Source organism: Botrytis sinoallii (genome assembly GCF_014898435.1).
Source record: "Botrytis sinoallii strain Bc 23 chromosome Unknown BSIN_003, whole genome shotgun sequence".
NCBI classification, from domain to species: domain Eukaryota; kingdom Fungi; phylum Ascomycota; class Leotiomycetes; order Helotiales; family Sclerotiniaceae; genus Botrytis; species Botrytis sinoallii.
Genome location: NW_024066030.1, coordinates 3024536 through 3047346, shown reverse-complemented (window position 1 = coordinate 3047346; position 22811 = coordinate 3024536). Strand labels below are relative to the sequence as shown.

Genomic DNA, 22811 nt, shown 5'->3' with positions numbered 1-22811 from the left:
GATGAGAGGAGAGTATTTAAATGACAGCAAGTGCTGAAAATAAATTTATACTCCATATTGTTAGAACTCTAAGGGTAATTGCTTCGGATCGAATATCACTTGAGATTTTGGTCGTTTCTTATAATGACCACTTGAAAGTAAGATGTTGTCCTACATAGATATCGATGACACTTGGTTCCAACAGAAGACAGTCATTCCATTCTCCAGTTTCGAGTTCTTTTGCTATTCATTCTTTGTTACAAAAATTTCAGAGCCGTGCCTTTACTCAGGAATAATTAAATGAGGCTGGACTCTCAATGTTTGATCCTTCAACTCGAGGGACTTGTCATAGGTATGTGCCATCATGTGTGCACGGAATCAAGGACTAGCGAACACTGGTTCTAGCTCTCGAATCATCCATTGCATACCAAAGCGCATATTTTCGTGAGGTAATGAAAGGCAGGATATATTTCTAAAGGGCGTTACGATACATGGTAGTTTTGGAAGTGAAATGGAGTCACAATGCTTTTGTTATGCTGATTCTGTCTAAAGTTGTTCAATTGTCGGTGATTCTTCGGAGCGGAATTTGAAGAAGGGCTCTCCGACGCTAGCAAACATGGCCTGACCTCTCTGAATTCAAACCACTTGAGACCCCCTCGACCCCTTCCTCTCATTTAATCAAACAGTCCATTGTTCAAGGTTCTCCAAGGAAAACTTCACCAATATATTGTGAGCAAAGTTCAATCCACATTTCATGTGTTCAGACGATTTTCTTCTTCTGTTTAACCATGGTACGCATGTTAAGATCCAGTTTACTATGCCCGTTTCCACTGGTTCATCAAGCTTAATCGACCACTACGTCCAGTGAAAATAATCAAAGAAAGCTTGATTATTCCTCACCCGTGCTACACTTCTATAAACTTCTCTCAGACCCTAGCTACAATGTTATCATACAAAAATGTTCTCCTTGAATTCAGACAGCAGGAACAATCTCCTCGACGATTGTGTCTTCTCTGATATCCAAATTCGCCAACATATAGTCATAATCCTCCTCATCCTCATCCTCATCTTCGTCGCCATGGAATTCTCTCGTTTGATTAGGGTTTCCAAACCGAGCTTGCTCATCCTACATTGTCGCATTTCGTGGCAAGACAACAAAAGCCCGCTATCCTATCACAGCACCGCCGGGGATATCCAGCTCTAAACCTGAGCTTGTACGATATACAGGCGCGCCAGGAAGTCTCTTGCCGAGGCCATTGCGTCTTTTGATCTTCTTCTTCTTCTTCTGACCTGCGTCTGGATCGTCGTCCGTTCCATCTTCAGCCGAGTCGCCATCACTCGCTGTACCACCAGGACCAATGATCTCGTTATCGTCATCAGCGTCACATTCTTCTGAGTTACAATACCCAATATCCCCCGAATTAGAAAAATTGGCCGTGAATGTAAGCTTTCCACCATTGTTACCCGTGTAGTAACTGCTCTTGTAAAAAGCGCTAATGATTCTTTCTTGCTTACGATTCTGAGCGGCCGGCACACAACGGTTGAGGCGTGTTGTAGCACCATTGCTAGGAATTGACGACGCGAATGGATATTCATCACATTGAAACCCGGAAGCGTGGCCCTTTTTGACTGAACAGCGGTTACCACCTGAAGCGATGCAACCAGCAGCTTTACGGCGGTTACGCTTTGTGGACGAGTCAGGTTTGTCGTATTGCAAACTTTCTCCTATTCCGGCGCAGAAAGCTCCTGTGATTAACAGTGTCAACTAGGGACTTCATGGAAAAGAAGGGTTTGAAGAAGAAGAAAAAGAAGTATAGTTATCATAACACATGTTAGTGCATATCTCGTCCAAGCCGTCATTGCACACAAAGATCATAAGATCATCGGGGTCCGCGCGAACTTCGAGATTTGGGTCAGGGGTGCCAATGGCAGATGTTGCCACAGCAATGGCGAGGAATGAAGCAATTAGGCTGATATTGTTCATGGTGATGGATAGATTCCGAAGAAAGAGAAGTGCGGATAACAAGATATTGAGTTTGTTGTATCTGGGTATTTGTTGGGTGAAGTTGTAGGATAATGTTTTCGGACTGGACTCAACACAAGCGACGACAGCACATCTTTATGCATTTGCTGTGCCAGTATCTGAGTCTTGCTTGAGCCCAACTTCTATATCAAAACCTGGGCAATCGTCGCTACATTCATCGCCTCCACATCATCTGTCATACTTCTGTGCCTTGCTGTCGTAAGATGATTCGATCCTTCGTACTGAGGCCAAAAAAACTGCAGATTCAAGATATCTCAAGTGGTGCGAATTGAACGAATGATCACCGGGCTCTTAACGCGACTTACGCGAGTGTGAGGTTTTAGCTAAAATGAAGCTGTGGTGAGTTTGGCACAATTTTCCTGGCAAATTGTTGGCCAGATCGAGTAGGATTTCGGGTGAGTAGCACCAAGTGTTATTGAATAGCAGACAAGTTTATCTGCCGACAATGCGGTCGGTCCAAGCTATGATTACCACGGGCGCCGGTGTCAATGTCTCTGATACTTTTGAACTTACCTGTGCCCGGACTACCCGGATGCAGTCACAGGAGGTGGTGGTTGAGGTATACATGTATTACTATCACCTTCAATGCCGAAAGAAGCTGAGGGTTAACGCACTTGACAAAACATAGGTTGTATTCTTACAATAGTTGTCCTTTCCCGGCTTGTGGAACAATTATGAAAGAGGGACACGCCAAGGTAGATAGATGTTTGGTACAGACCGCAATCGACAAATTCTACAGAATAAGAACTGGAAAGATCGTGCAATCTTCGTACAGACTCAATCTGTCCCATGAATTGTGACCTCATGATTACCAGCATCTTTAGCCCCCGCCTCTTAGGATTTGCAAGGCTGTGGCACACTTTTGAGTAGAACAATATTTTGGCTCGGAATATTCCAAGTAAGCTGTAGTGCATAAGATCTGGCGTACTTCAGCCATGCTATAATGATGGAACTATCGAAGATCTTTACCGTTGATGTGAGATAGCTTTCTAATGCTTCTATAAACGGTTGCGCAAGTAATTGAGATCGCATTCACTTGCAGAGCCCCAAAGATCGCCATCAGTATTATGGACTATGTATATCTGAAGCTGAAAGGCATATCATATTTCACGACGATCCAAAAAATATCATAAGTCGTCACGTATGTGACTGCTGAAGGCATGAATCCTAATGTCTTGCGGATAAGTGAAATAAGTGGTAAATGACGACATTATCTCACATCTTGATAACTCATATTATACAAATTTACCGCAATGTGTTTTAGAAACACAGCGTATATTACCGCTAATCGCTATCGTCTTATTAATTGGGACTCGTTTGAAGAACCGTTAACATTTGGTTGTAAGATGTGCCTATCGTGCCGCAAAGGATTCGAAATATTACGCTGACTGGTTCAATTGACGTCAGTGATTACACATTTAAAGCGATCGCTTATGTAATTGTGATATTTACCTGTTTAGGTAGGGCAACTACATACTCTGACACATTTGTTATGAAGGTACTAGGTAATTGCAGGGCATCGAAGATAAACAAAACTTTAAGCAGTTTCACTTTACACCATGCCCCCTTAGCTTTTTCCAAGCCATCAAGCCAATTCTACCTGTTTACTTAACGATTTCCTGTAGCAAATACTATTTCAAACCTCAAACAATCACCGTTGCCACCATTCGATCAAAACTCAAATCGCCATGTCCAATGAGCCAGATCTTTCGCTACCATTAACGGCGCCGTCAATGGCACGTTATCGTGAGCACACACTTAACTTACCTCCAACGGCCTTGTACACTCTCGTCGATTTGACCGATACAGAGCTTGAAGAGTGCCAACGCGAGTGCGAAAGTAAGTGCGTCGAGTGTGAGAGGGATCGGGGCACTTCCGTTCGTCTCGCTCCACAATCGCGATTTGTCGGCCAACCTTTGCGTGCTGCATTTGATTATCACATCGATTTGGCAGCACAAAATATATTTGAGCCTTTTTACTTTATCGCCGTTGTCAAAAAAGACTGGAGAAGCAAAGGTGTCATACTAGTCACACTGAACAAGATGGATGCCGAGGACTCTAATTGTAATGTTGATTCCTTTCGTACCAAAGCTGCTGATTCCGGCTTAAATATCGCAAACCTACAAATTGCGAATATGGGTTGGGACGAATTGAAAGATTTCACTGGGCTACATTCCGACGAAGGAGATGATGAAGACGATAAAACTGACAAAAATAAGAACGACGATGATGTTAATAAAGACGATGGTCCACCAGCACCAATCAAGGATATCCCTCTAGGTTACTACATTCCCATTTATATCCACTCAGGCTTACTCGAAGAAGATGTTGTTGCCAAGCTGGAGCCAGGGTTTAAACATAAGTCGCTAGAGGACTTGGCCTGCCGCGTTCAAGCCAAACTCACGCCTCCATTTTCTACCTCCAGCCCAACATCTACTCGTGACCTCATCCAACAGGCCGCTATCCTTCATCCCCAGCGCTGTTCGAAGAACAGATGGCTGCAAAAAACTCACATCCTGGTTATCGACACGGCAAATCCTGATGAAAACGGTATGTTGATGGCTAAATTACCATCGTGGGATGGAAGTCACTCGGAAACAACAGGAAACAGAAACTTGCGCGGCATTGGGAAAGGAACATTTACTACCCCTCCGCACATCCGAATTCCGTATTCTTGCAACGATGGTCTTCAGACACGTTTCCTAATTTTGGCTAATGGTGATGCTGACTGGCCATCGGAAAGTGTGCGCGAGCAACCAGTCTTCATCGTCTTCCAGTACAACACACATGGAAAAGAGCTTGGCTTTTGTGCTGACTCGATTGATTCTGAGGCCGCTAAAAGGAGCCCTGGAGAGGAGAGATTGGTTTATGCGCCGCAAGTGATCAAGCGGCCAAGTCATGGTCTGGAGCAGATTAAATGGAGTTATGATGAGGCTGTGAAACGATTTCCTTGGTTCTGTCGTGAAAAGCGTTTCATTGAGGGTCTTGATAAGGAGTTTTTCATCTGTGTAGATGGTGATGATATGACTAAGACCGGGTTGTTGCTTGTCCGTAGAAAATGGGATGGGAACTTGTGGGACCGAACTCGAGATGAACTACTCGATCTGCCTGTCGATGATGTCAAGACTGTGAGAGTTCCAGTCGAAGAGGCACTTGCCATACTGGAGAAAGGGAGGAAGGGTGAAACAAATGGGATGAGTGATAGCTTGAAGGATTTCTTCTTGTAAACGCCCCAATTGAGCGCCGTTACTCTTGGTATGATACCATATAAGTCACTTGATAAGTAAATGGGAATGAAGTGATACAAACGCTCGTTCGTTGTGCTAGTGATTGCCACCCAGTTTGCTTTTCACTTGGACCTTCAACGTGTACTAGACAATTGTCCTCGGTACAATTTGGATATGCGGGGTTGGTAGCATAGCCAACGATCTTGCGTCTCAATATGTTACAACTGTTCTCTTGGAAACAATTTTATTAATTCTTTTCATGTTAATACGTTTGGTAACTTGATACAGATTTAATCATCAAGGATTAAAGAAGTTCAGGCCTCGGCTCTTGCTATTGCAACCCCACCCCCAAGGAGTGAGCCTTAAGCGGCGAAATTTCGACAATATCCCAACATCATGCCGTATATGTGTTCTTTTCTTACTCCGAACACTTTTCATTACACCATTGAGCCCCACCAATCATGCTCTTTCTCTCTTCAACCTATTGCGTTTACACCATCTTCCACCTCAACCCGCAAAGGCCATGTCCATTTTGCAGGATCGATCTGTCAGTCTGATGCTATTGTCCTTCAAACCGAAATGATGTAAAAATACCGATGTGCTCTACTAAGATTAGGCGAGATGAAATTAGAATGTGAGCATGGAATCCGCAGATAGTGATTGGCGTGCTGCAGAAAGGGTCTCCCGTTGATTCATCTGCGTTGTGTGGAAGACGGAATCCTGCTTTTATTTGCTCCTCTTGCATTCTCACCTTTGATTCTCAATTTAGGTTCAACACCTTTGTTGTGTCTTCAGTGATTAAAGGTATTCAAACCAGCGTTTGGCATCTCGTTGGAGTGTCTTTCGATTGATTTGGGACCCGTCTGATATTTCATCCATGTCCGATACCCAGACATCAATCCTAGATCACATTGCGTATATGATTGAGTGCAGGAGTCTACTCATACTCCGCTTTTATACTTTTGATTGTGTAAAGATTTCAAAATAGCTTCAAATAGGTGAAGACGGTATGACTACCTTCGAATTCCTATTGTACTGACTGTCCCTCATACACGACGCGACATGTGAAGGTGAAAGTGTTGATGGCGAAGGAATTGTGTGCGAGAGACATGTTGGAGAGAAAACTAATGGTGCGAGACGTAGAGATGGTCCCCGAGATGTATGCGACAATTCCATCATTTCTTCATCACTCCCCTCTGAACTCGAATCAAGACTTGGAGACTCCTCGTAAATTTCCATTGATTTACTTGTACTTCTACCGAGCTCAATGCGGTCATCCAAATGAATTTGTATAGTCTCCAGGCTTTCTTCTGAAGTCTGCCCAGGTCTTGGCTCGCTGTAGCATGCCGTGTTAGTTCCCATCTCAACATCATCTGACGGTTCTACCTCCCTCGCCAGATTTGTGGGGATTCTCAATGATGGTAGTGATGGAATTGCTGCGTTTCGGAAATGATTGGGGAAGATTCTTCGAAGTAGTGGTCGGAGAGTAGCGAGAGACGCGGCGAATATAGCCATTCCAGGTTCAACGGTCGACCAAACGGCTAGGGGGATGCTTTTGAAAAGGAAATCCTCACGATCCAATATAGTTGAAACAGTGGGAATACGAATGATGGTTGCTGTGCTAGCACTGTACGACATATGGCGTTAGCTCTTTTTTCACAAGGTACGATTGTAGGAAGTAGAGAAGGCAAGACAGAGAAGGATTAACGCACATAACACCACACGCGACAATTCCCCCGACGATAAGTTTTATACCAGTTGGCATCTGCACATTCCACAACATGACAATTGGCAGTAAAGCCAATGCCCAATCACTTCCAGCACTTATAATACTATGCAAATACGTTCCACCCAAAACGATTCCTCTAGGCAAACAATTTCCCGTGCTTCTATCAAGAGTCGTGGCGTATCGTTCCCAAATGTAAGGTATAGGCCAGCATTGTATAACCACGCACCAGAAATATACAAAGCCGAAGAGTAGCACAATCCACATAATGACTTTTACAGCGACTCGATGCCAGGGGATAACCATAATTCGGAGGTAGAAAAGAGCGATGGCAGTTTTTATTATAGTCATCGCCACGACATAAGCCCATTCGCTGAAATACCAGTACTTTTAAAAAGTTAGTCAGATTGCGACTTGAATAATGGTTCATGTTCCAGATGGGGAAGGACTTACTCTAATTGCCCATAGGAAATCACTTTCCTCCAGATCCACTTGATGTCGTCCGGTTCCATAGTGTAATCCTGTTAAAACGAAACTCGTGTACATGGTATAAACGGCCTATTATTCCATATTCAATTAGCTATCAATTCTTCGATTCAATTGAAACAATGGTATGTCTACACACCAAACTGAGTATCATCAACCAATCATCCCATCCCATAACCTTCTGCATAAAGTACCTGACATAAGTTCTTAATAACACCCCGATAAATGCCAAAGGGTAACAAACACACACAGCTACATATAGCTGCCATGCATGACTTTCCGTCATTCCGAATCAAATTCTGATGATCTGATATCTTACATATTATTATCGATAGCGAATGTAAGATCTTCATATGCACCCCAAAATTAAAGCAAAGCGCCAGGGAACACGCGATGCACAGAGAAAGATTTATGGACATCCGGGCTTTAAGACATTTCTTTTCAATCCTATTCTTGGAACGGGCATTTCATCATTGGACTGGAAAATCCCCGTTACATTTCCGTTACACGATCCCGGAATTCCAAATGTATTGCCAAACCATCAAGAAATCAAGGAGAGGTTCGTGCGTGTGTGTATCTGTTAGTTGTTAGTATGGAGTACTAATCGATGAACCCGTTCGCAGATCATCGACCCATCGCCCCCCTGCATAGATTCAAAGCACGGATGATCCCCACAAAGTAAAGTTTTCCCCGTGTAAACCACGATATTCTTGAAGAGGGGGAAAATTCCCGATGGGCGTGGTTTTCTCGAAAGATGATGATATCGATACCAGTGTGTTGCCTCGGTTGCTTACCAAGGTGGACGTTGTGAACATTCAGATTGTAGAGGTGGAAGAGGTGGAAGAGGTGTAGAATTATTAATACCGAGTTGAGGCTATACACTGAACGGCAAGTCCCGCCTTTCATGTTTACCTACCTATGCCTAGAAACGCTGAAGTCCGAGTGTCAATTTAGCATCTCCGGGGTTTCGTTGTATGTAGTTTTTATCATTCCAATCTCAACCTTATTTGCTTGAGAATACGAGTGTTAGTAAGCTCGTTATGGCATTAGGTACTGTGGCTGTAGACTGAGACGGTCAAAGTTGACGAAGCTATCATTGGCTAAGATTAATTTCTTGGCGAGGGTTAATATTTTGCCGACGTAAATATCCTCCTCTGGAAATAAAACATGATTAGGTACAACTCTGGATTTTTGGAAGCTTCCTTTAAACAGTTCGTGTATTTTCTGTTGGCGAGAGTTTTTAATGGGTGGATGATTTGAAGGTTCTTCTTTATTCATTTTTGTTTTGATATCTTTCTTACCTGCGACGTTTTTCGTAAAATCTTATAAATGCAACATTTGGAGGCGAAGTGCAAAAATTATTTGATCTGCTTTATGAAAGAATTAATGTAGTTAATTATTCCGGTTCCAGGTTGTGTAAATTGTCAGTGTGGCTTTCCAAGTTTAAGGTGGAAAGCATAATAATTTGACGTTTATTGTCATGATATGTATTCTAGATGCTAGTGAAAGGTCCTAGGGCAATCAATTAAAGGGGATATTCTCGCTTCGAGTGGTCAATGTCAGATTTGATGTTTGCTTATAAGAGAACTAGATGAAACTTCAATTTAAATCACCAAACTGGGCATATAGTAGCAGGTAGGATAAAATTTCTCTCTATAGAAAATGTTGTGATTTTCTGATAGTGCGTGTAAAAGTGCAAGAAAATCTGTAATTCTATAAATATAATGTGTAAAGTTTTTAGGGGTATGAACCAGCCCATAGAAACCAAAACTTACTCAATTATCACCTAAAAACCCCTGATTGAGGTTACGAATTAACAAAAGTCGTAAAAGAAGAAGCTGTGCTGTTGCGCAACGAGGAGATAGGGTTATTTTTGTTGCACATCGCAAAGCGGTGGAAGTAAAGTCACCAAAAGTAGATCACCCATGGACTTGGACTTGGACCAATAGATTGAGAGTGAAATCCTTTTTTAATTGTTATGTTGCATGTCGTAAAGCGGTGGATCAACGTATGTTCTGGCAATATCATGGATTCTACTCTTTCGATCACGAGAGAAGGGGAAGGTTGTGACCAATAGAAGGGGTGATCCGGAAATCTAGATTCAAATGTTGCATGTCATAAAGCGGTGGGGATATTTTATAGTTGGAGACTTTGGCATAATGGAGATTAACCTAACAGGCTAGGTAGCTCCCCTAATCTAACATTCTTGTTGCATGTCGTAAAGCGGTGGGATTCTTCAAAAACAAGCTTCGTAATGGCAGAAACGAAAAGTTGCATAACAAGAGCGGGAAATCGCGCCTTCTCTCCGTCTCTTTACTCCTGTATCAGTTAAATCTTCTAATATTTTACTCTTGGCTATTCCAATTTTTTAAAAAAAACTAGGCCCACGTGGAATAAACACGCATCTAAACTCGGTACCTAATTATACCCTACAATAAATGGAAAACTTCCCACAGAGATTCAAACTTGTGCGTTCCAGGAACCCACGAATAACTTCATCTTTCAACTCTCAGGAGATTTCCCAACTCATTTCCAACTTGTTCCTGACAATATTCATAGAATTTTCTGGTGATCTTAGTTTTTCTAACCTGTTGTTACCGCCCATATCATCTATAGTCAAATCGATTGGGATCTTTGATAATACCGTCAATGTGAATAATGATTAATGTATCTATCTTTCGATCCGAGGCTTATAATTCTCCGCTGAAAAGAATAATTTCTATTCTAATATGGAAAATCAGTCACTCTGCACACTTCAAAGTAATCCGGCAGCATCTGTAGCGGCTTTGCCTGTAGAAGTTAGAACTTTAGAATAGCTAATGATAGAGGGTACTCGTGACTTTGAATGTTGCATATCTCAAGATGGCGCGGCTATCATTGGATGAATCCTAAATCTAGCCCGACCGCAGAAGGAAGTGCTAGAAATAATATATAAGCCAATAGGAAAAGATTATCGTGACTTTCTCCTGTGCTGTTGCATATCTTAAAGCGGTATGACTGCTTTTAACCATTTATTCCGCGGCAGAATGGTTGGCAATCAATCAGAACTTTTACTACCAAACTGTATCCTCAAGTAGTATAGCAAAGATGGTGGCTCTATATACAGTCCATCCCGCCATATTTATGAAAGATAAGTTATTGTTCAGTTTGGAACATCCACTACAGGCTTTTTTAAAATCATATTGGGCCAGCTTCCTGTGTTTGGAAGGACCTGAAGTATGTTCTCAGAACTCAGAACTGGCATATTGTCAGCTGTTTCGTGCCAATTTACTCAATCTCTCATGCTCATCAAGACTTCATTTTTCAATCTTAAGGTCCAACAGAAAGCTTGATTGACATATTTGTGGTATATTTATAATTGTGATGTGCGAGGGGACAGAAAGTATGTAGAAGCACGAAATCGCGGCATCCGCGAACATGTCGAAGTTACGATTGAGCACGTTAAATATAATTCAACTTGGCTATCTACATGATGGTAATATTGGAATACCTGTATGGGCCACTCCGCATGCAATTCATATACCTCGGATGGCCCTACATGACCTGTCTTTTGTTTACTTCCCGCTCTTTCTCGAATTCTAGCGCTGTGTTGAACTTAGTGTCATATAGACTGCTTTCATTGGAGTCAAATTTTAGCGGCAGGACAACAACAATTCTCGGAAAAAACCAATGTTGCTTTGTTGATGATTGTTATATTATAGATATTTTTCTCAAAATAAGAACACAAGAGTCCGAGCGTCTGTCGCGTAAAGTCGCTTCAACCCCTGATGAATGAATAATGCCTCCAACTATGTAGAAAAAGTCATCTGTAAGATGTTGTGGATGTCTCATCATAAATGATACTTGTTCAAAAAGATTTTAAATGTTGAGATGAAAGGTTCTTCTGGTTATCTGGGTGCTGAAAACCCCATAAAGAGAAATCTCAATCACGGTGTTTACAATGAAAGTGAATTTGAGAGTTCATCATAAAAAATGATTACCTTCCAGGCTTTGATTCTAAGCCACCAGATCATAAGATATGCAATAAAGCTGAATAAGTTGCTATGATGATCAACTTAACCTGCAATTTAAAGCTTTGATCTCATGTAGGTTTTCTGTCCGATAAAGTGAAAGTCAGGAAAGGAAGTATCCATTAGCTGATACCCATAGACCGACATCTTACATATAAAGATTTGCAATAAAAATAACATTCTTAAAATATATGACTAAAGGTTTTTAAGACAGAACCTTTGATGACAATGGTATCACTGGAAATGCCGTGGTTTCATCTCATATCAAGGTTGGCAAAGCGGCAAGCTCTAGAGCCAGAGATTGAGATATGCAAAATGCTTTGATTGTAGAACAAGTGAATGTCCACAGCATGTGATATAAAGTGCAGGATTAAAGCTAGTTTCCACCCTGTACTTCAAGAAGCGAAAAAAATAGGTTGTTCGTTTCTTACTGGCTATCTTTAGAAATCCGAAACGCATCAGACATGCAACATTATCTAAATGAGTCACCTGAATTCGCAAGAAGTAGACTAGCATATCTTGTCAGAAGTTCAGTCAAAACACTAAAAATTATTACATGTAAAGTTGCCGCATTTTAACTCTTTCAATTGGCCGATACAAGGAATGGCTTATTGAGGAAACGGGAAGAGATGAAATCAAAGATAGGAAGTTGGAGAGTCCACGGGTAGTCTAGAACTCTTATTTTTATGGGTACGAATCAAGATTGCATCATTGGCCCTGTGTATGGCCTGAATCGGACATGGGATATTCATATATCTAAGCTCGGCCCAGTGGTGCCGTTTTTAGAATGTTTGCAGGCCAGCAGATATAAATGTGGTGGAACATTTTACCCTCGTCCAACGAGAAATTCCATGCCGCTTTTCTGTAGACGTGCAACACTAGACCTTCACATTCTAGCAGACACTATCGCACGTGGGTTTTAATTCAGACGTGCAACATTTGGTTCCATTTTTCAGGTTGAAGTACCCTGATAGACAGTACCTAGTCTCGAAACCCTGTAAATTTCGCATTATCAAGGCACACGTGAGTTGTAGATATGCAACCTAAGATCTTGAGTGGAGATTCTGAAGGAAGCTACAATCCGTAGTAGTTACTCAAATTTGTGTTCTAGGATATCAGTACATTCACGCTTCACATGTGGCGAGAGACTTCTGGTCTGTTGGAGATCAAGAAATACGGCCAGGTCACAGCATAATCACTTAAAAATATTTGTAGGTCACTAATATTCTAGATATCTTATATTACTCTTTAGTGATATTTTTAGAGCGAATAATCAATCAATTGAAGTTTTATTTATGAAAAGAGTGTGCTCCGATGGTATTTATCAAGGTTGAAATCATTTAGAATGGGGATAATTACCCACGTCCAAGATTATTTTTCTTTCGCAGAAATAAAGACTTTTTCAGCAACCACAAAACCAAGAGAGGAAGAATTTAAGACGCAAAATAATATACCTAGGTATTCTTAGTAGCTCTCTGATAGTTGGTGTTATGATCGGAAGTTGATTCAGTCAGTCTAGAAATATTGCATTGAGAAAGATGAAGTTATTCACTTGGCTTGTGATGTAAACGATGTGGCCCACACAGGTGTTCGATAGCATTCCTACATTTCCTCTTGGAGCTTTATACGATATACTACGTATCAATGAGATGAGCTCTTATTATACGTAGAGGACATTGAAAGAAGACCTTTAACCTTTGAGTTCCATGAACGGCCGAGTACAATCACAATATGCCTTCCATTTCCTTGGAATTTGTATCAGACTTTCGCCGTACGTCGGACTGTTTGAGGGCCGTGTCATAGTTGAATTTGTAAATTTTTGACCATGAAATTTTTTTATGCTTTTTCATCAATAGAAGGAAGACCAATCAGACTATTTTCTAACAGTGAAGCTCAATGTTACATTTGGGTGTGACGGTACCTTGCATGAACTGAGGCACGCAACGGACTATAATCGAAGATTTCCTTTTGGAGCGATGAAGTTATTCTTCCAAGTTCTAAATAAGTACTTGGGTGGTTGCACTGGCAGTTATGTAGGGTTGCAGCGAATCCTTCGTGTTGGTGTTTGAGGTGTGCGGCGTGACTTGCCGAAGCGACCTTTTGAATGAAGACCAGACTACTGCAATATAAGTAGCTAACATAATCATTGCGGTATAGTCCGCGTATCCGGACTTGAAATTTTAATTGGCTAAGAGATTGATTGATGCAAGTTATGTTATTGGAAGGTTTTCTGCAAAATGTAAAGAAATCACCCCAACAAATCTTTCACGATAATTATGCCATTTCTACAACCCCCTCGCGAACTGTGACATAATATTGAAGAACCTGTAGGATTGCGGCCCGGCCCTACCATACATCCATTCATTAATATTCATCAGCGAAACCAGGGAAACCGGCTTTCATAAGTTCTATTTCACTTAAAGAGCACATTATCCAAACCTTCTTTCGCTTTCCACCACTCGCATCATTTTTTCTGCTGCAGGTACGAAAGAATTCCAACACCAGTATTGAAGGAGTAGCACACCCCTCGAGTATAAATAACTTACTCACTGTGCCTCATGTTGCTACTTTCCCAGGCTCCCACTGTCACATAGTACTTACACATTACTGAGTTATGGCACTCGATAATTCTTCATTAGTACTCAGCTACTTCTCCGCACTTCGTCCGCCTTGGTTTTTCACTTTTCTTCTACTTAGGAACTTCCATACTCTCTTATATATGCTTTCTTTATAGTATCAATTGATCGACAATGTCTGAGAAATCGAGTAGGATGATGGAGTCACCAATTCCTGTTCCGCCCGAAGCTGGTCTTGAGGTTGGGCGTCCGAGACCTATCAGCCATCAGGATGGGCTGCAGGTGGATTGGGAGGCACAAACAAAACACGAGGCGGCGCTCATACAGCGAGAAATTGTGGCGGAGCTGGAAGGAAACCGACAATTCCTAAGAAGTTATCGTAGAATCTTGGGAGTGAGCGTCATGTGGTTCTGGGTCCTTATGGTAGTCATCGTGGCTCTTCTGGCTGCTGGAATTGGGGCGGAATCGCCAGCGGCATGAAAGATAAGAACAAAAATAATCATCCAAAGTAAGAATTATTTGTAATGTTTTGGGCAACTATCGCTAACCTATGGATACTAGGCATAACCACACAGAGCGCTTGAACATTACATCGCCATGCCAGATTGATTCGGGGGCAAACAACAACTCTATACTCCTAGTAACGTCACATCAGGATACAGTACCCACCAACTTCCGACTATTTTGTAATCGAACTTTCGATGTAGCTTCGAGTGTACGTCTTATGCAGTTTGCAATACCTGATTCTATGGCAAACATGAATGGTTGCATGGAAGCATGTTTAGATCACAATGCAGGAGGGTCCAACAGCAGCAAGGATGATGCCAATGACTCGTGTTATGCTGTTACAATCAATACAAACGAGACGACCGGACAGCAATGGTGCAAGTTATTTTCAGCCACTGAATGGGGGACTGATGCATTTGGAGCAGATTGTGCCGTTAATCTCTCACCACTCAGCTTACCTGACACTACCAGCCTTCAGACCAGAGTGAAAAACATCACACTTACTTCAACTACCTCTGCAAAATGTACACCTGCGTCAAATGGAGCTTGCCTAGAGGTTTTGACAACAAAAGAGATAGTAACAACTGCTACTGTAAGCTTGCAGTCCCTCGTTCTTGTCTCAGAGTTGGTGATGAGAGGTCAAATCCTGACGGCATCAGAACCAACGTCCACTACTTATTAATGAATAAGTCAATTACAGGGAATTTATTCATTATCTGTTGCAAAAGGGTAGAATTGTTGGACTTGGCGAAATTTAATGACTGATCTCGATTCTCGAGGCGGGTTTCTGTATATTAGACTCAGATTGCAGCCTTGATGCCAGTTGTGATCATTTGAAGCATCGTATAATAATCATCACTCGTTTACCACACCAGAATGGAATAACATATGCAATCCGTGAACATCAAAACACAAAGTAAACATGTAATTATGGAAGAAGATCCACCTTAACACCTGGGCAAGAATACAAGAGAAAAGTGTCGTACGGGTTAATACGAATTCATTCTTTCAGGAGTTTGAAATTCCTGCCGCAAATCTCAGTCTTTCGCTATCTAGCTGAAATAAAATAATCACCCACCTCAGCAGAGAAAGATGGAGAGCTCTGACTACATGGCATCTTAAAGTTCTACCGAAATTTACGAATATGTGCGTACCAGAGGAACTCTGTTGCAATCGGCCATTCAAAAATTCAACAGTACACTTTCTCACCAAATATTTTGGTGGGAGATTATATATTCTATTATCAGAACTTCAATTTTAATTCTTTTGATTCAAGTTTTATTACATATAGAATGTTTATGCTTAAAAATAATATATTTTGATTTTGAAGAAATTCAACAATAATTTGAAATTTTGATTGAATTTTTAAAACCGCTCTTTTTGGTGTGAAATTGTGCTTTCTTCTCGAATATCCCGTGAGTCTGTGCACCCACTGGTGTACTGTATGTTGTTTGACCTGATGAAAAGAACAGGGAAGGCCGAACAAATAGAATTTAAGGACTTTGTTTTTTGGTTATTATGACAAGAGAAAAGGAAGATTATGTGGTAAATGTGCTACAATGGGAGGTTCCCGACGAGTTGTAGCAATAGCCCTGAGCCATTGAGATTTTTTCCTACGCAGCCACGCCCGAGCAATAAGTCCTACGCTCTTCCTGATCTAAAAATTAAGTTCGAATTGCAAAATAGAGCGTTACCGTAGTTAATAGTTGTTAATTAGACCCAAAGAGATTTAGAATCACAGTTCCACACAGCAGTGCAAGTTGGAAAATTCTCGCTAATCAGCCCAAATCACATGAATCACTCGCATGTTAAAAAGATACTCAAAGCCCTACGCGGAGTTCACACTCGCCTGAGACAATGGAATGAGATGGAAGTACCAGAGCTTCTTAAGAAAAGTGCTTGATGTGCTCGCATGGTAGCTTTGGAACCAGCACTTTTGGGTACACAAGAAGACCAGGGCTAACAGACTACGCGGAATATCTCATCTCCATGGCACTTGTACCAACAAAACTTGGATTTGCAAGACTTTAAAAATTTGTTCACTTGATAAAAAGGTGCTCAATACATGCTCGCATGGTCTTAGCAACGAAAGCGGGAGCATAAAAGAGTGATGGTAGGCTTGAGGGTTGCGGAATCACTTCTCAGCAACGAACCTTCAGGCTCGGTTTGGTCTCAAGTCAAACCTGGAGACAGTGATGGAGACCTAGCAAGACCCGAGAGACATAGGCTTCTTAAGTTCAGAACTTCTTCTGTATGCCAATCTACTAATTGTAACACAGACACAAGACTGCCTCACCCTTCTCCACCCAGCCATTTTTATGACTGCCTTCGCCGGTATGCTCATCCTGAAAATTGACGAAACAGCCAGTTCTTTTCGTTTCGAATTGAGGCACTGATATAAGGCCGGTGAATCTTATCCAGCGAAGAACCATAGTGACTCGGTGGAGGGGCAGCTTCTCCAACAAATCCATCAATTCTTACGCACAAAAGTGTGAGCAAGAAGTTCCATTCATTTGCGAGATGATCTAAGAGTGTGTCGTGAAACCATTATACTGCGATAAATGCATAACAAAAACAAGTGGATATTTGGATTTAAGTACTGCAAATAAAGAATTGTATTCTCTGCGGATCAATCGTGTTTGTTTGTGTTGAATGAATTACCACAATATCGGGGTCTCGGGAGTGAAGTTGGGTTCTGCCTACCTGTACAGTGACTTGACCGAGCCCGTGCCACGCCAAAATCACTGACGTCAAAGTAATTTGACAACGCGACGCGCCACTTCAACACTTCACTTCACAACCGCGATGAACACAAAATTCAGCATCAACTGTAGAAATGGAGCAATGGAGGAATGGCAGACGCGAATTATTTGAGCAATTGACTAACATCTGCAATAATATCGAGCAGAATCTTGACAATGGTAAGGTTAATCTTTTGATTGATTGGGATTGTTTGCTGACCATGTTTACCTCGCAGAACTTGTGAACGGAGATAATACTATTATTCGAAAGGATGAATTGGAAGAGTTACGTTTGAAAGCAAACTCTTTTGAAATTGATAATGAAAAACATGCTGCGCAGATCAGATCGAACGAGAATTCGTTACATGAGAAGGGAGTGAGGATTAAGATTCTGGAGGAAGATGTGTCAAGGCTCAAAGAGGAGCTTCGGTCGAACCAGAATGCGGCAACCAGGGCAGATAAACTTGAAGATGAGAACAGGCATCTTCGGGAAGAATTAAAGAAATATCAGAATGTGACTTCGAGGGTGGAAGATCTTGAGGATCAGAACAAAAAGTTATCGATGGAATTAGGCAACGCGGCCATACGAGCAAGAGATGCCGAGCTTGCTAGTACCGATAATGAGAGATCAAGTTCATTTGACAACGGAAAAGTACCTTCGATGGGCCGGCAATCAAATTATAGGGAACTCGACAACGAGCGCAAGCGCATCAAGGAACAATGGTTGATGCAGAAGGAAAGAGCAGATAAGTATGCCGAAATTCTGCGAGATAAGAATGCGCAATTACGTCGATGGGAAGCGTGGAACAACGAGCTGCATATATCACATACGAACAAAGTTGATGGAACTGAAGTACAAGCGCAAAGAACCCGGAAGTCGAGGTCGAAGTCGCAAGATTTGGAAGGAAGAAAGCTTACGACACCTAACAACCAAGAACATGTTGATGTCGCTCTTCAGCCGACCGAAGTTCGTGTAACGAGTCCTACAAAAGATCTTCCATCGAATGATAATAAACTACAGTCCGATGTGGATGATACTGGCCATGAACTTGATCGAAATGAGGAAGTAGTTCATGAATCCCCGCAACTTCCGAGGCATGTGCGAAGATCCCAGCGTGTGACTAGCGCCGAAGAAACTCAGTTTCTGCCTATTGAACCATGTCATTCGAGTTCTACTCAAGATCCAGAATCCTCACCATCTGGTAGTAGGGTGATTGCTACTGTCGGTGAGTCAAACATAGAGACGCCCAAGATACCATCATCCGACGATGTCCCAGAGTTTATATCTGCTCGTCCGGTGAGGAAAAGGAAAAGGAAAGGGAACGAGCGTGAATCACAACGAACGCCGTTACCTAAGGTTAAGTTAGAGGAACTTGAGTCAAGTAGCCCTATCACAGCTAGAATTCTCCATGCAAGCGAAAGTCTGGATTTAGATGACACTGGTGACAGGGTTGTCACACCAAGAAAGCGGCGCCGAGCATTCATACCATACGTTGAAGATGTTGAGAACCGAGTTGAGAACGCGGTGAGTGATGAGTTGTTACTAGATGGCAATATGAACGAGCAAAACCAAGTCCCTACACCTGCCACCATTGGGCAGCCAGGAAGGACAATGATTACGCCAGCGAGTAAGAGAGGTAAAAGCTCAGTTGGCAAACCTCTACGACCACTCAGTACCAACCGCATTCTTCCAAATACAGTGGACCCTAATCTACCGACTAAACGGCAACGAAACCCAAGTGCTAGCGTTCGAGGAGTGGAGGAAATACTCGAAGATGGAGAGTCAACCAGTCCCGCAAAAACCCCCGTGGCTGCCGGGAAAGGACGCATTCATTCCGCTGACCTTCTTGATAATCTTCTTTCAAGCTCTCCGCCGACGAAAATCACCGCCTATCCAACACCGCAATCTGTAGCCCCAGAAGTACGATCGGTAATACTCCCGCCGTCCAAGTTATCGACAGAGATAATGACGAATCGCCTCGACAAACACAAGACCCTAGCTACTACTCCACACTTGCAAAAGCATCGTGAAGATCTCGAAATACAGGATGATACTCCGGTGCCAGGAAGAAAAGCGATCATAAGCGACGAAGGGAATGTACTTATCAAAAGAGCTTCCAGCCGTCCTCGGAGTGTTGTCAAGAAAGAGACTTCCGGACCAGAACGGAGAGCATCGGTAAGCGATGAAGGGTCTGAAATCGCCAAAAAGCACACTGGCCTTCCTCGAGCTGGTATTGTGAGAGATATTTCTAGACCTTCACTGAGAGGTTCAAGACGAGGCTCGACAGAAACACTTCGCGAAGCAATTGAATCGCATACCGAACTGACTCCGAAAGTAAGGCCAGGAAAGTCCAAGACACCGACAACAAGTAAGGGAAGATCAAGAAGAGGAGTTGGGCGAGATCTTGACTCAGATGATCCCGAACGAGAGCCTTATCGATTACGACCTGTGACTGCGTTAAAACTTGATCACTTCAAAATCAATCCACACTTCAATCAAGGTTACGATTATGCATACACAGAAGTAGTTCGTGGTAAGGATCGTCAATGTCTTCCGGGTTGTGTTAGAGAAGAATGTTGCGGGAAGCAATTTGGTGCTTTAGCGCAAGCTTTGTATCCCGTGAGGGAAAACCCTACAACTTCACAAAAGGCAGAGGAAGATGCACTTCTTGAAGAGTACTTAGGTGACAACAAGCATAAGATTTGGACGATGGGAAAAGAAGAAAGAAAGGATAGTTTAGCACAAGCTAGAAAATGGAAAGCATCCAACACAATGGGGAAGCATAAATCTGTTGTCCCGAGGAGAAGTACACCACCTGGATTCTGGGAGGCTGATTTTCCTACCACGCAAGAAGATGAGGCATTCAAGAAGAAGCAAAAGGAAATAGAGCGAGAAAAGGTAGCCGAAAGATATGCGGAAGCTATGAGGCCGGGAGGTGCGTGGTTGTTCAAAGACGAGTAAATGATTATACAAGATCTTGTGATCCAATTGAGGAGTACTTGCGGGATGGGATGGGAGTTTTATGGGAGCATAGATATATCCAAATAGCGTTGTCGGGTTCTCAATTCATTATGCCAAGCATCTGTAACGACTCTTTTTGGGGCCGGCTGGGAATATTGCTCAATACACAGCACTGCTATGAGCCTTAGAGCTGATATAAATATAATGAAATAAATTTTGACATCACGATGGGCGCTTAACTGCACCAAACAGTTTCGACAGATGGTTAATGACTCTTTTCAGAATTGATTGTATATCATCGTTTTTTACAGCTTCATGTCCTCATCTCCTTTCCTCGCCTCTGCTGCCTCCTTGATGTGGCTGAACGTTTTGAAAGTGTGGCTGAAGTGCGCTAAATTTAAATCGCGGCTGCGGAAACCACGGGCTCGAACTGCGCAATCAATCATCATAATCGCGACGACATCTTTCAACAATCATTTGGAATCTTCTGCGACTTACGCCGAGGAATAACATCAATCACAATATTCGGCTCATGATCGCAAGTCAATCTCAAGATGGCTGATCAACCACCAGCAATGCAACATGAGGACTCCATCAGTTCGCAAGATCCTCATCTACATGGTGACAAAGGAAAGACGAAGAGTAGACGGCCAGCAAGTGAGGGACCCATTATTTAATGCTACGCACATGAATTGTATACTGATTACAATTTGTAATAAATAGATACGGCGTTTAGACAACAAAGATTGAAGGCATGGCAGTGAGTGATGTTTGGTATTTATTGCCCAAGAATGAAGCTGACACGATGCAAGACCAATTCTAACACCAAAAACCGTCCTCCCATTATTCTTCGCCATCGGAATTATTTTCGCGCCAATCGGTGGAGGGTTGTTATATGCTAGTAGTGTGGTCAGTAAATGAAAGACGATTTCTACAGGAGTTGTCTTGATAAAGTTATGACTGATGTTTTGGATTAGGTCCAAGAAATTGTACTCGATTATTCGAAATGCCATACGGATGCGCCAACCTGCACCGACTACCTCGATACAGGCTCTCTTATGCCTGATGACAATGTTGAAATGTTTTTCAAAACACCATATGTATATGAGGGAACTCCTCCGCAATGGTGCAGACAAGATATCAACCAAACATACTACAACGGCAGTGTCGCACATGCTACTGTTCCAGCTGTACAGTGTCGACTCACATTTCCAATCAAATCCGAAATGGAGCCTCCTGTTCTATTCTACTATAAGCTCACAAACTTCTACCAAAACCATCGACGATATGCTAAGTCCTTCGATTCTAATCAGCTTTCCGGAAAAGCCGTTCCCGCAAGTACCATACATTCTAGCGATTGTACGCCACTCACGACTGTAAACGATAATGGTGTCGATAAGCCATATTATCCTTGTGGTCTAGCTCCAAACTCCGTGTTTAATGACACATTCTCAAGTCCATTTCTACAAAATGTCGCGAATAGCACCTCGGGTGGCGTAGTATATCCTATGAAGAACAACTCAGATGTGTCATGGAGTAGTGATAGGGAGCTATATGGTCAAACAAAATACAATTGGTCGGATGTGATTGTTCCTCCAAACTGGGTTGAGCGATATCCAAACAATTACAGTGACGATTACCATCCTGATCTCGAGAACGATGAAGCATTCCAAGTTTGGATGAGATTGGCTGGTTTGCCAACATTTAGTAAACTGTTACAGAGAAATGACGACGATACTATGAAAACTGGACAGTATCAAGTCAACATCACACATCGTAAGCCTTAAAACTCCACAGTTCTATTTTTATTTCCTAACAATCCACAGTTTTCAATGTTACCGAATATGGCGGTACTAAATCAATCGTTCTTTCAACCCGTACCGTTATGGGTGGTAAGAATCCTTTCCTAGGTATCGCCTATATCGTGGTTGGAGGTCTCTGTATCCTACTCGGTGCGCTCTTCACCGTTACTCATCTTATAAAACCAAGAAAACTGGGTGATCACACATATTTGAGTTGGAATAACGACAACCCTACAACTGCGACTACCAGTGGACGTGAAATGGGTGCGAATATGGGATAGGTGCTGGACCGAGATTGGATCAAGAAGGGGGACGTGTAAAATAGAGATGGATGATGAGATATGAGGCGGGGTCGTTGTTTTTGAACATTTTATTCTTCGTTACCAATGGGCAATACGGCGTCTAGGTATTATGAGCTTTTGATATCTGCTGCTTTTGAGAAGCATTCTGCAACGCGAGGAAAAGTGGATGGAAGGAATCTTTGGCTGGACTGGGGAATCAATGGGTGCTATGAACATTTTGTGCTCTTACTTTTTGGATTAGAAAGAAATTTATTACCTTGAAATAGACCGCGGATAAAACTCGCACAGGCGAATGGAATGGACTTGGGGTGTTCTCGAAAACCCAAAGGTGTCTTTGTAAGTGTTCACATGCCAACCCTCGATCCACAATTGAAAGCCATGCCATCTTTGATACTTACACATGCTCCACCAAATATGCTCTAGAATTATGATAATGAGAAGAAACAGGG

The 22811-nt window shown here is 42.3% G+C and overlaps 6 protein-coding genes across 6 annotated transcripts; 4 read left to right on the top strand and 2 right to left on the bottom strand.

Annotated features, from left to right (window-relative positions):
- Positions 1–952: 952 nt before the first annotated feature.
- On the bottom strand, positions 953–1963 carry EAF02_002509 (uncharacterized protein; the record flags this gene model as incomplete). The annotated part of the gene is made up of 3 exons (XM_038898557.1): positions 953–1105; positions 1157–1744; positions 1847–1963. 3 exons carry the CDS (start codon positions 1961–1963, stop codon positions 953–955), a joined length of 858 nt encoding a protein of 285 aa, XP_038762249.1.
- Positions 1964–3711: 1748 nt separating this feature from the next.
- EAF02_002508 (uncharacterized protein) lies at positions 3712–5250 on the top strand (the record flags this gene model as incomplete). The annotated part of the gene is made up of 1 exon (XM_038898556.1): positions 3712–5250. One exon carries the CDS (start codon positions 3712–3714, stop codon positions 5248–5250), a length of 1539 nt encoding a protein of 512 aa, XP_038762248.1.
- Positions 5251–5491: 241 nt separating this feature from the next.
- EAF02_002507 (uncharacterized protein) lies at positions 5492–8385 on the bottom strand. The gene is made up of 5 exons (XM_038898555.1): positions 8068–8385; positions 7602–8004; positions 7430–7534; positions 6963–7363; positions 5492–6877 (listed from the first exon to the last, which is right to left on the bottom strand). Exons 2-5 carry the CDS (start codon positions 7746–7748, stop codon positions 6241–6243), a joined length of 1290 nt encoding a protein of 429 aa, XP_038762247.1. The 5' UTR covers positions 7749–8004; positions 8068–8385; the 3' UTR covers positions 5492–6240.
- A 5837-nt stretch (positions 8386–14222) lies between these two features.
- Positions 14223–15237, top strand: EAF02_002506 (uncharacterized protein; the record flags this gene model as incomplete). Its single annotated transcript, XM_038898554.1, has 3 exons — positions 14223–14330; positions 14432–14556; positions 14610–15237. The coding sequence occupies 3 exons, from the start codon at positions 14223–14225 to the stop codon at positions 15235–15237; spliced, it is 861 nt and encodes a 286-aa protein (XP_038762246.1).
- Positions 15238–17329: 2092 nt separating this feature from the next.
- EAF02_002505 (uncharacterized protein) lies at positions 17330–20439 on the top strand. The gene is made up of 2 exons (XM_038898553.1): positions 17330–17476; positions 17533–20439. Exons 1-2 carry the CDS (start codon positions 17392–17394, stop codon positions 20256–20258), a joined length of 2811 nt encoding a protein of 936 aa, XP_038762245.1. The 5' UTR covers positions 17330–17391; the 3' UTR covers positions 20259–20439.
- Positions 20440–20638: 199 nt separating this feature from the next.
- EAF02_002504 (uncharacterized protein) lies at positions 20639–22633 on the top strand. Its single transcript, XM_038898552.1, has 5 exons — positions 20639–20915; positions 20982–21018; positions 21071–21167; positions 21236–22034; positions 22085–22633. The coding sequence occupies exons 1-5, from the start codon at positions 20813–20815 to the stop codon at positions 22339–22341; spliced, it is 1293 nt and encodes a 430-aa protein (XP_038762244.1). The 5' UTR covers positions 20639–20812; the 3' UTR covers positions 22342–22633.
- The last annotated feature ends 178 nt before the right edge of the window (positions 22634–22811 follow it).

Bases quoted from the DNA above. Each gene is read 5' to 3' on its own strand.
- EAF02_002504 (XM_038898552.1), top strand. From the start codon at position 20,813: ATGGCTGATCAACCACCAGCAATGCAACATGAGGACTCCATCAGTTCG. The intron at 20,916-20,981 runs GTGAGGGACCCA...TGTAATAAATAG, and splicing joins GAAGAGTAGACGGCCAGCAA to ATACGGCGTTTAGACAACAA. The intron at 21,168-21,235 runs GTCAGTAAATGA...GTTTTGGATTAG, and splicing joins TGTTATATGCTAGTAGTGTG to GTCCAAGAAATTGTACTCGA.
- EAF02_002507 (XM_038898555.1), bottom strand. From the start codon at position 7,748: ATGACGGAAAGTCATGCATGGCAGCTATATGTAGCTGTGTGTGTTTGT. The intron at 7,535-7,601 runs GTGTGTAGACAT...ATGGAATAATAG, and splicing joins GGTTGATGATACTCAGTTTG to GCCGTTTATACCATGTACAC. The intron at 7,364-7,429 runs GTAAGTCCTTCC...ACTTTTTAAAAG, and splicing joins ATTTCCTATGGGCAATTAGA to TACTGGTATTTCAGCGAATG.
- EAF02_002505 (XM_038898553.1), top strand. From the start codon at position 17,392: ATGGAGCAATGGAGGAATGGCAGACGCGAATTATTTGAGCAATTGACT. The intron at 17,477-17,532 runs GTAAGGTTAATC...TTTACCTCGCAG, and splicing joins CGAGCAGAATCTTGACAATG to AACTTGTGAACGGAGATAAT.